The following is a 15,058-nucleotide window of genomic DNA, read 5'->3' as shown; positions in this document are numbered from 1 at the left end:
ACCTCGGAAGGGCAATGATACCTGATAGAAATATAATCTATACAAAGAAATGAAGCATGCTGAAAATGCTACCTACGTAGTGTCCTAGAACTTCCTCTAACTGGTGAAGATGCTAGTATCCCAAAGCTTCTCTGTGTGCTACAAAATCTGTGTTCCTACCATTTGCTCAAGGTGCAGGAGAACTAAATGTGTCACTAACATTTACTTACTTCCCGATTGTCCCAATGCATTGGAGGAAAAAAGAAATATGCGTGATATATAATAGTGTAATCAATTATTAAAGAATACATTTTTTGACAGAGATTGTTTCTTTATTCTTTTTATTTCCTTTTTGGCATTAACACACAAGTCTATTAATGATACACAAATTAAATCACTGCAAAGAACAGATAAAAGCTTATTTATAAGGAGTTGGTTCACTATCACTTATGCAGAGGAAATAATAAAAATTTGTCAATCTAGGCAATGAGATAAAAAGCAACAAATATGTTTTCAGAACAAGTAGTGATATTCATTCACCCAGCTAAAACCTAAACACCACCTTGGTTAAATATCAGCAATGATGATACAAAACGGTATTCATTAGTCAAAGCTGGCAGCTGAAAGAACTCCTTTGCCATATAAACAAGGTGGAGAAAAGGAGAAGTTTACAATGTGTGTTACTCCTAAACTACAAAGTCAACAAGTTATTCCTGACTCTTTGGGAACATATGCTCAGCCAGTTTGGCCATGAATTCTTCAATTTTTGCTTTCACCAAAAAGTCATGGCGACTTTCTAGCCCCAGAACTTTATCTGCACACGCTTGAAATTCTTTCAAAAAGAAAAAGAGTGAACCTTCACCAAACTGGGTCTCAATAGGTTCGTTTTCTTCCCACTTAAAATTGTCATTTATGTGCTCAAAAATGATCAGAAGTTTAAGAATAAGCTCTTCGTTCTCTTTCTTATCAAAGAGGGAACCCAGTGAAGATGGTACTTGGGCCCTGAGCAGTTCTCTAGGCATGGCTGGATTTTCAGCCAAATTCAAAAGAAGTTTCAAAATCTGAAGTTTAGTTTCTTCATTTCCTGCGGAAAACAAGCGAAAAAAGTCGGAAATGGAATTAGCAAGCATGTGCTGATACTCGTTAGTAACCGTCATATTTGTGAGCAATCTGAGTCCAGCCAACTGCACAGAGGAGTTCAAGCGAGATGTGATTGTGTCATCACACACTTGATTCATGTAGATCTTAAGCCTGCGCTGATTCTCTGTATTTACACTCAAGTTATTTAGGACAATTAAAGCCTTTTCCTTAACAATGGGATCCCGAGTGTTGAGAATCTTTGCAACAACTGGGAGACCACCAAGATCACGAATAATATCTCTGTTAAACTCATAGGCAGCATTGTTACCCAGAGCAATTAAAGCTGCCTCAAGAATATAAGGCTTTTCAGACACCTCAACCAAACAAATCACTTTCTGGAGCTCCTGAGGGGACAGGACGGTATCGTTAGAACTAGGGGATGCCCGTTTCTGGACAGCTCGGCGAGCCCTGTTAGCCCTGGCCCTTGCTCTGGCTCGAGCTCTGGTCCCAGCCTCAGTCCCAATCCGGGCCCAAGGAGGGTACCACACTACGGTCTTGCTCTCATTGCTGTCATCGTCATCATCTGACCAATCATTATACCTGGCTCCAGAACCGTCCCCAGCGTCATCCACACCCCCAGAGCCACCCTCCGCCATTTTCTCCTTGCTTTGTGTTCCTCCCCAGGTCAGACTATAGGTGCAATCGCAGGCTCCGGCTCCAGTCAGTAGGCCTGCAGTCACCCAGCCTGCTTTGCTGGTGTGGTCCAGGTGAGGTCCCTCTCAACAGCAGGGACCAAGAAACGTAGTCACTCCGAGTGAGGGAAGAGGGTTGTGCGTGCGGGCTTGGGAAGAGTGATGATCTTCAGCCCCCTTGAGGTGAGAGGGATGTTTCTGGAAGTGACCTTTGTGGAGATGGGGGGGGGGGGCGGGGGTCTCCTTTCCTGGGGGAGGGGCTGCCACACCCAACAATCCTTCCAATCTCTACTGATCCCGTAAAAACCTCCTCCCTCACTTCAAGTGGTGCCAATCTTCTCTTTCACCGTAATAGCTCAAATACTGTGTTATTACAATGCTGTGCCACTACAATGGCATGGAAGCGGTAGGTTTCAGGAACTTTATCTTCCTTATTCTTGTTTACTAGATTTTTAAAGAGTCAGAATAAAAGGGTGTTTATAGTCTTGATAAGTCAAATGTTTCACAACTCTTCTATGGTCGGCCAGTCAAAATGTTCAGTTAGGCTGGATTCATTTCATGTACATCCACGGGAAAGGTCTCCATTGATTCATCCAGGAAGTTGTTCATTCACTGCGCCAGTAGATACTGAGCATCAGCCGTGCGTTAGGCATCGGGCTGCGGTATTGATGCACCTGTGAACAAGAAACACATAATCCTTGACCTGTTGGAGCTTATTTACTTAAGATTCTATTGATTTCAGAACCATCAGAGACTTACTACATTTTTTTTCAAACAGTCCCAATAGACCTTCCCTCTCAAAAGTCTTCACTGCTCCAACGTATTCGCACGCACACGTGTTCCACCCCTGTCTTCAGGCTTTGCTCCTCAGATACCCACCCATCAGACATGATTTGAAACCCCGTCACATTCAGCCTCATCGGTTGGACTTTAATGGACCCTTCATGACTGTGACCGAATTCTAATTAGAGCGCAGCAGGGCCAAGAGCTCTGCAAGACACGAGGATGCTTGGAGTAGGTGGACAAAGGGGAGAGCTAGAGAAGGGAAAGCCCAGGACTACAGACAGCACAACGGTACTGCTGCATGGTTGAATGTGTGCTACATGAGCAATGAATGGCAAAGTGTCAGTAGGTACCCAAGAAGCCCCGGCAGCAGCCCGCCTCCAGCCTTACACACTCTACTCCTGTGCTTCCATAGCGGTTATTGGTTCATCAGCATTCTGACCAAAATTAGGCACTTACTTAGCCCGAGTCATTTTCATTTGTCTGACTTGGGGGCTCTTCCAGATACCACAGGCCTTAGGAATATGAGCTCCATTTTCCTTCGTCTTTATGGAATGTACCTGAATAATGTGAAAAGAAAAGGGGAAATGATTTAGTTAACCCTGCTACTGTTTGAATAAAGCTGTAAAACTCCTGTTGAAATCTTTACCACAGAGAGATTGCTATATAACAAGACGCACCCCTCATTATATGTATCTTACACACACACACACACCTGTCCTTCTGATTTTCTGCCATATCACTATACAGCATGAGGTCCTAACCAGAGAACCTAGATTTGTCCCTTCTCCAGTCTTGACCCTGGGTTTCCTCCTCCAGAACTGTGAATTAATTACATCTCTATTCTTTACAAACCACCAAGTCTCATGGATTTTGCCATATAGAAACAGAACACACAATAAGACACCCTAAAGTCCCTTTTTAGGTGTGTAAGATCCAAGAAGTCTCCATTCCTGTATGAAAAATGGAATTAATGAAGGCTTCTTTGCAGAGTTGTTATGAGAATCCAATAGCATCTGAGTCATTATGTCTAAGTATTTTTATAAATCATAAAATTTCATATGTATCCCCAAGAAGCTTAATGCCACTTTGTATATATAATCAAAATAATAACAATGAATACTTTTGGTACAGTGCCAAGTATTCTGTTAAATCCTTTACATAACAACCCTATAAGGTCAGTAGAATTATTATTCTCATTTTCATGAGGAAAAAACTGAGTGACTAAGAACTTGAATAACTCACTAAGGAAGGTCATTCAGTGGGTAAGACATTATTCTACAATTCCTTTTCTTTCTGTTTTGCATGATGCCTAGCAGGGTTTATCACACATAATGCCAGTTGTAAACACAGATTATATAGTTTATCTCATTTGTGGGGAAACAGGACTGTTTTTCTCTGATGGGCTCCCCTTGTGGGTGTATGCTTGTACTATTTGCTCAAGTCTAAAGAACGAGATATATCGAGGTTTACTAGAAATCCAGTCTGCTCTGACCACACCTGAAGCGTGGCAGCATTATCTTTCTCTCTCCAGCTTTTCACTCTGTCAGTAACTGCAAACAAGTCTCCATTTTGATGAGTAGTACTTAATATATCTGGTGTTTCCATCACACTCAAGTTCTTCACCTGGAACTCCCGGGGGCCGAGTAGGCTCTGTCTGGATTGGCACAGTAGCGCCGGTATCACCCGCCTGCGGCCCACGGTGGAGAGCCCTGGGGGGCTTTGTTCCCTACAGCACGAGACAGTGTTCATCCCGAGTGGAGCGCCTTCCTGGCTTTATCTCCCCTTCACCCTGGAATGCAGGTTTGTCCTTCCCAAGTTTCCCAATTTATCATAATGCGAAAAGGTCATTTCGCTTGGGTAGCTGCAGGTGAACTCCTTGGTTCAACGTGGTCAAATATAAAATGTTCTTTCCAGGCCTGAGCCAAATGAGCACAGCCCAGCTTGTGTGTGTCTCCTCACACAGGTGGGACTCAGTCCCATCAGACAGCCTCAATAACCACGCCACCCCCAAATCAGAATCTCCCAGCTGACATTTAATAGGTGAAGACCAGAGGTCCCGTGACATTGGATTGGGGTGACATTGGATACTAGTGACGGAGGCAGGTGAGACTTCTGGTCTCCTGAGTTCTTGTCACACCAGGCTTGGTTCCCTTAAGCGTTTCATTTCGTTCTCCATCTTCAAGGTCCCCACGTGTCTGGGAGAGTTCTATCCTGGAAGGCTTAGGGACAGTCTCTCTCCCCACCCACCTCAACCCCTTCTGGAAATGCTGTTTCCTGCTCCATTTCTCAATCATCTCACCCTAATGAACCGCTGAACATTACGACACAGAGTTCAAGAGCGTGACGTCGCGGGTGGAGATGTGGAAGGGAGGTCAGAAGGGTGACCACTTGTGGAAGGCTCCACTTGTGTGGAGCTGGCCATGCTTCATCACAGACTCTCCTCCTGCTGTTCTGGGAGATGAAAGGAGGGGCCTGGCTAGTCTCCTGCGTCCTGTGGTGAGCTGAACCATGATTCCCGGCTGATATACAACCCTCTCTCCGGATTCTTGGGAGAAAGCATTTGTCTGCATCAAGCCCTCTCCATCCCTCCTCCGAAGTGCAGCAGGGAGCGCTGTAAGACTCGGCCACACAGCCAAACCTGTGTCTCACCAGGTCTCACGCGCACGCTAGACACTTCTCAGCTGTGCCTGAGAAGTCCTAGAAGCCCCAATGCTCTTGGAACGTCCTGGAAGAACTGGAAGAAAAAGCAAGTAACAAACAGCCACCTCCAGGGAGCACGTGAAGAGTGTGCGGCTGGTTGGGTGCGGCTGGTTATCACTTCGCCTCCTGCATCCTCATCCCGAGGGTGCTCTGATTGGCTTTGCGGAGCAGCCAGACAGCACCGAGTCCATTGTAAGGAAGCTAGTCATAGCAGGAGAGCTGCCTCGGGAAAAGGCAATCAATTAAGCCTGGAGAATCCCCTGCAGTTGTTAAATCAAATTCTAGGAAGGCTGAGCCCAGGGCTCAGGAGCCAGGTGGGCTGGGTCTCTGTCTCCCCAGGCTCGAGGCTTCTGGCTTCCTCCTCCTGCCCTCCGCTGTGCTCCACAGGTCATGGTTTTAAATTAACACTGCATGAAATAAAATTAAAATATGATGAAGGAGCTTTGGGGTGACTCTGCTTTGCATTTAAATCCTCGAAAAACACTGCATTTCCACGTTCTGAACCCTTTTTCATTCAAAGCATAATTTGAGTTTGAGGAGAAGAGTGGTTTTTATAGCTCCTTTTCAGGAAAGAAGAAAGGATTACTAAATTTAGCCAGAAGGACCGTGAGGGGTGAGGAGAAAAGCAGACTGCACTGGATAACACTGCCGCCCTGGGCTCTGACTCCATATACGGGAACAGGGAGCGGGGAGCAGGGGGTTGACCTCTTTCAGGGGATGAAGAAGTCTGGAAACAAACCAGCCTTCAGACTGGGTCTTTCTAGTGTCTTCCACATCGGTAAAACACAGCAAGACAGATTTGAAATGAGACACAGAGTAGAGTGATCTGAAAAGAAGACCCACCAGCTCCTTGATCCGCACCCCCACCTACCTCAAAACTAGGGAGAGACTTGTCCAAGTTGTACTGTTGGACACCGGCTGGCAGACAATGCCACGGCTGGCCCCACCGGCTCTCCATGGCTTCATACTGACCAGGAGAACGGTCAAGGCTCCATGTTGAAAACAGGACGCCCCTCGGACCCAGCCACGAGATTCACCAAACCACAGGACATACCCATGATGCCATCGGAGACTGACACTGGCTAGAGGTGCGTCCCAAAGTCAGGGTGAGCAGCCTTTCTGAGGAGGCAAACTTCTTCATTCAGGTTGACAAATGTATCTGTTGTTCATGCACAGATATATCACGGGGTTATGAACATACAATCCCCACTCCATCTGAAGAGATCTGAGACTGCATTCCAGAAGAATGTCACTATCTTCCAATACTAACAGCACTTACAGGAGAACCATAAAGACCACTGCTGTCATCACTTTATCATCATGGTTATGGAGGAAGTACATTCTGCTTGTGAGCAGATGAAGAAGAGGGAGTCATGGGCTGGATTCTCAGATAGTCATTCCTTGGGACATTCCTTGAGGCAGGAATGTCCGCAGCTACTAATGACAGGAGGGGACTTGCCACAAATGAAGAATCCGATACAAACTGAACTTACATGAAATGCAAAGCTTGCACTGAAGAAAAATAGGTAAAGGACATGAGAGCTGAACAGGAATGAGAATTTATGAATAATGATAAAATCACACCCTCATATTATATAGTAATGTTTAACATGTCATAGGGTAAAAACTGACCTTTTTTGCGGGGAGGGGCTGCCATAGGGCTTGAACTCAGGACCTGGGTGCTGTCCCTGAGCCTTTTCGCTCAAGGCTAGTGCTCTACTACTTTAAGACACAGTGCCACTTCCAGTTTTCTGGTATTTAATTTGAGATAAGAGTCTCATGGACTTTCCTGCCCAGGCTAGCTTCAAACCACGATCCTCAGATCTCAGCCTCCGGAGTAGCTAGGATTATAGGCATAAGCCACTGGTGCCCAGCTTAAAAGCTCACTTTTAAGTCATAACATGTCCTTTGTATGGACACTGCAACTATCTCATGAAGCTCTCGAAGCATTCTCTTCCGTGGGCCCTGCCTCTGTTCCTTTCCCCCACACCTCTAAACTGGGGTTTAGTAATAGCCCTGAACCTCCTCATTTTCCCTCATTATTTCAGCTTAGCCAAGAGGAAATGAATACTGAAACCACATTATATCTTAATTGAGTATCTTTTATTAAACAGAAAATAGGACTTCCCAGGTGCTTACCTGCCCCTACTAAAGGGCTTCTCTCGGCCACGCATACACAACCACCTCTGTGCGTCATTCACCACAGGGTCTGAACATGGAAGCATTCGATGTGGTCATAATTATATGGAAGATAATCGTATTTCCACATAACATTTATTGAGTACTTGTGAGGGGTCAGGAGCTTAAGAGTTTTGTGTGTAAAGCAAAGCTAGACTCAGGAAAGGGCAATCACCTAGAATAACTTTATTTTCCTCCTTCCCCTGATTTTCAGGTGTCATCTTCTCATAGGCCCAATAAAAATATAACAGATAGGGGCTGGGGATATAGCCTAGTGGCAAGAGTGCCTGCCTCGGATACACGAGGCCCTAGGTTCGATTCCCCAGCACCACATATACAGAAAACGGCCAGAAGCGGCGCTGTGGCTCAAGTGGCAGAGTGCTAGCCTTGAGCGGGAAGAAGCCAGGGACAGTGCTCAGGCCCTGAGTCCAAGGCCCAGGACTGGCCAAAAAAAAAAAAAAATATATATATATATATATATATATATATATATAAAACAGATATTTTGCAAATCACTGTCAGCTATTAATAAACACCCTCACTATTGACTCCAAAGTCAACTTGCTTGGTGTCAGGTTTGGCCGAAAGGAGACCACCTGGTTCAGGCAGAAAGAGTTTATTAAGGGGAAAGCATAGTGCTGGCCTGCACAAGGTGGAGGCATGTAGGGTGTGCGAGCGAAGCAGGAGATGGGGAAGGGAAGGGGAGGGGAGGGAAGGGAAGGGGAGGGAAGGGAAGGGGAGGGAAGGGAAGGGAATGGGGGCAAGGGGCAAGGGAAAGGCCTCAAGGGGGGTCTTCAACTAATGATGTCGAGGGAGGAGGAGGAGGAGGGGGGGGGGAGGAGGGGGAAGGGGGAGGAGGGGGAGGAGGGGGAGGGGGAGGAGGGGGAGGGGGGAGGGGGAGGAGGAGGAGGAGGAGGAGGAGGAGGAGGAGGAGGAGGAGGAGGAGGAGGAGGAGGAGGAGGAGGAGGAGGAGGAGGAGGAGGAGGAGGAGGAGGAGTTGCTCCAGCAAACACCTCAGAGCCCAGGGCAGGAGCAGACAGGACCTCATCTGACTCATGCCAATATCATGTGTTGGTGACTGAGGTAGCAGGAGCCCAGATATTGGCGCTTGTGCTTGTAGACTTAATGTAGCTGGGTCTCCTTACTGGGAACTTCCTGTTGACCTGGAACTATTTCTACAAGATTCTCCCTCATTAGGACTACCTGACCCATGAGGATATTATATTATCCATTAGGATAAGATGCCCACTGGGGTCAGATGGTGGGCAGATCTCTTGTGTCAAGTCTCTTCAAAATGACTTAAAACCACCTGCCTTCCATGAAGCCCACTCTACAGAAACTCTCTGAAAGGCTGGCCCTCGTTTCTCAGCCTTGCGAGGCATGTGCGGTGGCCAGGCCCACTCAGCTCTCAGGACTACTCTGCTCTTGCCGGAAAGGCCAGCAGGAAAGTGAAGAGGAAGGACAGGAAAGGGAGGAGTCCTTCAGACAGTCCATATACTGGGGAGTTCACACAAAATGGAACAAAGTTTCTCACAGTGCTACAGGCTAGAGAAGCCAAGAACAAAGACACTGGCAGATCTAGTACCCGGGCAGGACTCACATTCTGTTACACAGATGGGAAATTCTCCCAGTACCCTAGGTGATAGAAAAGATGGAGTCTCTCTCAGGACTCTTTTGTAAGACCTCACCTCTGAGGTGAGGAGTTGGAAGTTTAGCATCTGACTGTGGAGAGCCGGGAAACAGAACCATTCAGACCACAGCAGAAAACCAAGGAGACTAACATGGCTCTGCTTCCCTTCCCCCATCCCAGCACGCAGGTGTTTGTCAAAAACCGAACAGAGGTGTTAGATGAATAAAAGTACAGTATGAGCATTGTTTAAATAGGCAAAATTAAAACTTGAGATTTTACTATGTGGGGAAAAAAAAAACCAAAACTAAAAAGTGACCCAAACAGTGGGATCAGCTCAAACTCTAGCTAAAAGAAAAGAGGAGAGACATCCAACATCTCACTACTGAAGACAGTAGCATGAGGGGAAAATAAAGCTCTGTTGTGATCTGTTCCCCGGGAAGAACAGAGTGTTCTATAAACTAACTTCATACACGAGTTCATCTTTGTAACAAACAACTTTATGAAGTGAACCAGCCGGAAGGAAATAAACTGTTCTTAAATGATATATTTTGATCTTCTAGCAAAACAAATCGGTTTTCCCCTACTGTCTTCTGTGTAGACCTTTTTAGAACACATCTCCCTTCTCATGGCTGTTGAGGTCAAACCCAAAATGGCAGAGCTCCAGGAGGGGAGAGGTTTGGAGGAAGAGGAACTTTTCTTGCCCCTAATAAGTTATCTCAAAAGTAATCAGTTGGTTTCAAGATGGAGATGCAGGGGAAAAGGTCATTTGATGACTCAAAACACTCATCACCCTATGACCTAGGTCCTCCTGGAAGCAAATAGGTTTGAGTTTCAGTTGGCACCGACACCAGGTGTACTTACCTGCCTTTACCTCCAGTGCCCTGGAGCAATTACTGATCAACTCCGCCCAGACATTTCCATTTCCTTCTCATCTGCCCTCTCCCTCGTCTCCGCCCTAGTGAGTGACCTTGTGTTTATCAAGTTATGGCAGGTTTCTGATCATTAGCTTCCTTGTATGGCCTGTGTGGAGTAGTACATTAGGTGTTAGCAGGATTTGCTGTAGGTGTTGTTTTCTTAATTATTAGTAGTATTTAATTTTTTTTTAAGAAAGGAACTGAGAAGTTTCCATTTCAGTCGCTCTTTTTCTTGACAACAAGTATGTCAGGAGTTGATATTCTTTAAATGGTCAAAAGACCTATTTCATTGCCAAAAATATTTACTTTTTCTTCCCTTGAATCCAGAAAATTCTGACTTAATATTAGTTGTTATTATTGGTTCAACTGTTAAGGAATTGTCGCTACATCAAGATTTTTAGGGGAAGAAAGGATAATTAAAATGTAAACATGCCGCTGGGAATACGGCCTAGTGGCAAGAGTGCTTGCCTCCAACACATGAAGCTCTCGGTTCGATTCCCCAGCACCACATATATGGAAAATGGCCAGAAGGGGCGCTGCGGCTCAGGTGGCAGAGTGCTAGCCTTGAGCCGGAAGAAGCCAGGGACGGTGCTCAGGCCCTGAATCCAAGGCCCGGGACTGGCCAAAAAAAAAAAAAAAAAGTAAACATGCGAGCAAGGCATGAGTGTCGAGCTATACAATTGGTTGCTATACAATTGATGAAATATCGGTGCAGTCTCTGTTGGTGCACCCTTATAGAGAAAATAAAATCTGTCACGTTGTTTTAGCTGTCTATGGCTATATAACAAATTATCCCCAAACATACCCTTTTAAAACAGACACTGGTTATAGTATCTGCGGGCCAGGAATTCAGAGTTGACTTGCCTGGATGGCTCTGGCTGAAGACTGCTCAAGAGGCTGAAGCCGGCAAGACAGCCACTAAGCTGTTGTCCTCTTCAGATTCCACAGACCCTGGAGCGGTTGCTTCCAAGATGGCGCAGTCCCCCAGCTATTGGAAGGGGCCTTGGTTATTCACAAGTATCAGGAGATCTCAACGTCTTACCCTACAAGCACTTCACAGAATCAGCTGGGAGTTTTCACCACATGAACTTGGCTTCCCATCAGAGCAAATTACCCAAACATCAGACCAAGGAAAAGGCTACAATGACTTATAACCTGTTCTTGGAATCTCCACCATCATATCATCCATTGTCCATTCATTAAGAGCAAGCCATTAAGTCCAGTTGGCATCCAGAAGAGAGCGGATAGGCCCCACCCCTCAAATAAAGCAGAACCAAGTCATTTTTGGACCTGTTCTAAAACCACAACACTAAAACTTGAAGTTGATAGTCGTTTTGTTTGCTTGTTTGTTTTACACTCTTGCTCACAAAAGAAAGGGGATGGTCAAGTGAAATGAACATGGGTATCAACTGCAGAGAAATATTTTGATAAAATTAAATATGATACCCTTTATTTTTAGTAAAAGGTGTTTTTTTTTCTAATTTGAAGGTTGAAAAACAGAGGAAGTGGGAAAAAAAACAAGGACCTCTTAATTCTATGTAAAAATCAGGGCTTTTAAAATAAAAATTCCAAGCCGAGCATCAGTGGCTCATGCCTGTAATCCTAGCTACTCAGGAGGCTGAGATCTGAGAATTGCTGTTCAAAGCCCAAGCAGGATGGTCTGTGAGACTACTAATCTTCCAGAAAACTGGAAGTGGAGCTGTGGTGCAAAGTGCTAGAGCACCAGCTTTAAGAAAAAAAAGCTAAGGGACAGCACCCAGGCCCCCATGGTCTACAAAAGCAAAATAATAAAATAAAAATTCCTTTATTATTTTTATCATTTTTCAGGACAAAAATGATACTTCAATAAAACAGCATTAACATGCATCTCATGATTCTCTGTTAAAAAATCAGGAAATTTAAATTAAAATTTCTCCATTTTTTCTCCATTATTTTTTCCATTTTTAGGACAAAAAGTGAGACTTTAATGAAACAGCATTAATTAAAGAAACTGCTAATGTTTGTACAGATTTACATTTCTACATTCAAAATTACTCAAGCCCAATCTCATTTTCTCTATAATAATAGTAGTTTAATCAAAGGGGTAATTTTTGATGATGATCTAATACCTTATCTTTTATAAAAGTTACCACAGAGTTCTCATTTAATCAGCCAGCATTCATGATATAAATTAATATTCATGGTTCAAAACTGTAATGGTCTATAGAGGTTGATTAAAGGAGACAACCTAGGACCCATTCACATTTATTGGGCTGCAATTTACTTCAGTATCATGGAGGATCTCACATACATTATCTTCCTTTTATATAATAGGCTTTTAGAAGTCACAAGATAAATGAACATTTGCATCATGGTGAGAAATAATCAGAAAATCTTCTCAAGGTATATATGCACCTAAAGCATCAACATTACCTGGCAGATTTTTTTTATCTTTGATTAACTTGTTTTGATATCTTCTTTTTGCTATGATTAAATATTGGCCATTATACAGCTTAAAATTTTTTGACATCAAACTACCATGAATACATTACAATAACTGTCTTCCCAGCTCCTAAGGTTGAACTTCCAGGTTCAAGGTGATAAAGTTAGAATACCTTCCTCATTTTCTTAGGAATCATCCGAAAGCAGAAAGAGGATGAGAATTTGTTGTTGTTGTTGTTGTTGGTTGGTTGGTTGGTTGTGGGAGGATGAGAATTTTTTAATGCAAACTCCACGTATAATGAAGGCAGGCAAGGGAAAACCCCACACTAAGCTGATGAACGTCTGCCAACGGTAGGAAACAAATAGGAGCACGTGTGGTAGAAAGTGAAGACATGGTATGGCTTTGGGTCTTGAGAGAAGCAGCAAAGCATATTTTTTGGTGAGAACTACCCTGCTGAGCAAAATAGAAATTGTTTATTTGTAGCAGTCGGGGCAAAGAGCACACACTGGCAGCAAGAGCTTCCTTCACTTCAGAATGTTGATCCATGAGAAATCACTTTGAGAAGCATATTTGCAACTTATCACTATAGCAACAAGGGAGCAACAGAAATTGTACTGTGTGAAAACTCCACCATGGTTATCTCCAAGGGGCTCACAAGGGCTGAAGAGCCTGACACGGAGAACCCTGGGTCATTGGAAAGGTTCCAGTGACCCTGGACCATAGCCCCAGCTCTTCCCCAACACAGAGCATCTGAAGATCAGTAAGAAAAATTCACCTCCACCAAATATGAACAACCAGAAGCAACCATCCAGGGGCCTATTCAAAATTTATAACATGGTAAGATTCGGAGGAGAGAAGAAGAAAGATAAATTGGGAGAATACAGCCAAGAATGCAATGTATATCCTACAAAACTAAGAAAGATGAGGGAAGGGGTGGGTTGGAAGGGATGGGGGAGAATGTCGAAAGGGCTAACATTAATCAAGATGTATTGTGTTCATAAAACTGCTTTGTTGAATGGCAACTCCTCTGTGCAACTACTTCAAGATAATAAAAAAAATACCTTTTTTAAAGAGATGGTGCAAACATCGAAGAAAATCAAGCATGACTAGCAAATCTCAGAAGTGAAATGGAACAAAAAGTAAAACCATCACAGACACAAAAGTGAAATCCAAAGAGGCGCGTAGTAGGAGAGACGTGGAAGATAAAAAATGGAGTGAGGGGAACAAGGAGTGGAAAATTAGCCTCCAAAGTATTTAACATAATAAGAAGGAAAATATACTTGTTGCAAAAGCTAGAAGATCACAATGAGATACTATGAAAACGTATGCTCAATCAACCTGGAAAATCTAGAGGAAATGGATACATGCTCCTCCTGGGCCAACCGGAGGTCCTGCGCCCCCTACTGCCCCCTCCTGGGATTACACGCACACACCACCATGCCCAGCCCTTGATGTCTGTGATAATAACTGAATGGATAAGTGAACAGATGCTGCTTGACACAAATTCTATAAAGCTTCTAAAAAGAAAAGGTATTTTAAACTGTACTTCCTATCTCAGAACTTCAAGGCAGCTCTCTCTGACCAACCGGTTGACAGTTTTCTCATCTCCTAAGATCCATGGATGCTTGTATGTGTTTGGTTCCCAGTGTTCACTACCGTGTGTTACTGACTGTCATTTATGGGTCTGTTTCTCAGGTAGGGCTTCATGAACAGAATTTGTTTCTCTCTCTGGAACAATTTGTTTCACATAGTAGACCCTTAACAAATAGTGTGTTGAAAGATTCTTATTACACTTCTAGGGGAAAAAAATGTTTGGTGTTATTTTTCAGAAGACAAACTACGGGACTTCCTCCAACTCTTGATCAAGTTGATAGAAACAAATTCCTAATTTATATTTAAGTAGCACACTGCCAAAACACAGCAATTTCCAATGGGGAAGATATTAAGGAATCTATGCATTAAATCGTGTGTGACAAAAATCGGTGTCTTGAGCCAAGGATCAGAGGAATCCGCATCAGAATGCATGCAATTAACCAATACTGCCTGAATACATGTTTCAAAGGAGCTAATTTGTAAATGTTCTCATTTGTTTGTTCATTCATTTATTTGTGCATGGCCTTTCCAAATTCCATACGAACAAAATAAAGCAAAGAAAGTAGCAAATATTAATGTTTTGGATCCATTCAGTATCTCGGCATCAGAAAATCTACTCAGAATTTTTATTTTATCCTATATGATGTCACCGGGTAATTATTAATTTTTGTTTTGAGGATTTTTGTTGTTTTTCTACGTGTTTAATTAGCCCATATTAATTGTACAAAAGGGTTCACTCCACTGAGTCATGCAATGTGTCCCCATTAAATTCACCACCCCTCTCACTACCCCTTATCTTCTCTTCCCAATTGTTAAAATAATTTCAACAGGTTTTATCGTTCTGTTCTCATGCATGTGTATAAAGTACTTCAACCACATTCAGCCCCTTTGCCCTTCCTTTCTGTCCTTCCACCTCCTGCTGGTAACCAACCCAAATAAAACCTAGTTCACATTCCTGTCATTCGTTTCTAAGGACTAGATTCCTCCAATGAGAGAAAGCATGTTGTCTTTGTCTTTTTGAGCCTAGCTTTAACATGATCATCTTTAGTTCCATCCATTCCCGTGCGGATGACATAATTTCATT

At 43.7% G+C, this 15,058-nt stretch overlaps 1 protein-coding gene across 1 annotated transcript; it reads right to left on the bottom strand.

The window, feature by feature from the left end:
• Positions 1–329: 329 nt before the first annotated feature.
• Positions 330–4,286, bottom strand: LOC125347561 (armadillo repeat-containing X-linked protein 3-like). Its single transcript, XM_048340580.1, has 4 exons — positions 4,008–4,286; positions 3,043–3,094; positions 2,116–2,195; positions 330–1,835 (listed from the first exon to the last, which is right to left on the bottom strand). Exons 1-4 carry the CDS (start codon positions 4,284–4,286, stop codon positions 687–689), a joined length of 1,560 nt encoding a protein of 519 aa, XP_048196537.1. The 3' UTR covers positions 330–686.
• Between the last annotated feature and the right edge of the window lie 10,772 nt (positions 4,287–15,058).

The sequence above is a fragment of the Perognathus longimembris genome, chromosome 3, assembly GCF_023159225.1.
Source record: "Perognathus longimembris pacificus isolate PPM17 chromosome 3, ASM2315922v1, whole genome shotgun sequence".
Taxonomy (NCBI): Eukaryota; Metazoa; Chordata; class Mammalia; order Rodentia; family Heteromyidae; genus Perognathus; species Perognathus longimembris.
Note: the sequence above shows the minus strand (reverse complement) of the source record. Positions and strands in the feature narration are given on the sequence as shown.

Coding starts and splice junctions, on each gene's coding strand:
- LOC125347561 (XM_048340580.1), bottom strand. CDS start 4,286: ATGAACACTGTCTCGTGCTGTAGGGAACAAAGCCCCCCAGGGCTCTCC. Junction 3,095..4,007: donor CAGAGCAGACTGGATTTCTA/GTAAACCTCGAT, acceptor CACATTATTCAG/GTACATTCCATAAAGACGAA. Junction 2,196..3,042: donor TCATATTCCTAAGGCCTGTG/GTATCTGGAAGA, acceptor TTAAAAATCTAG/TAAACAAGAATAAGGAAGAT.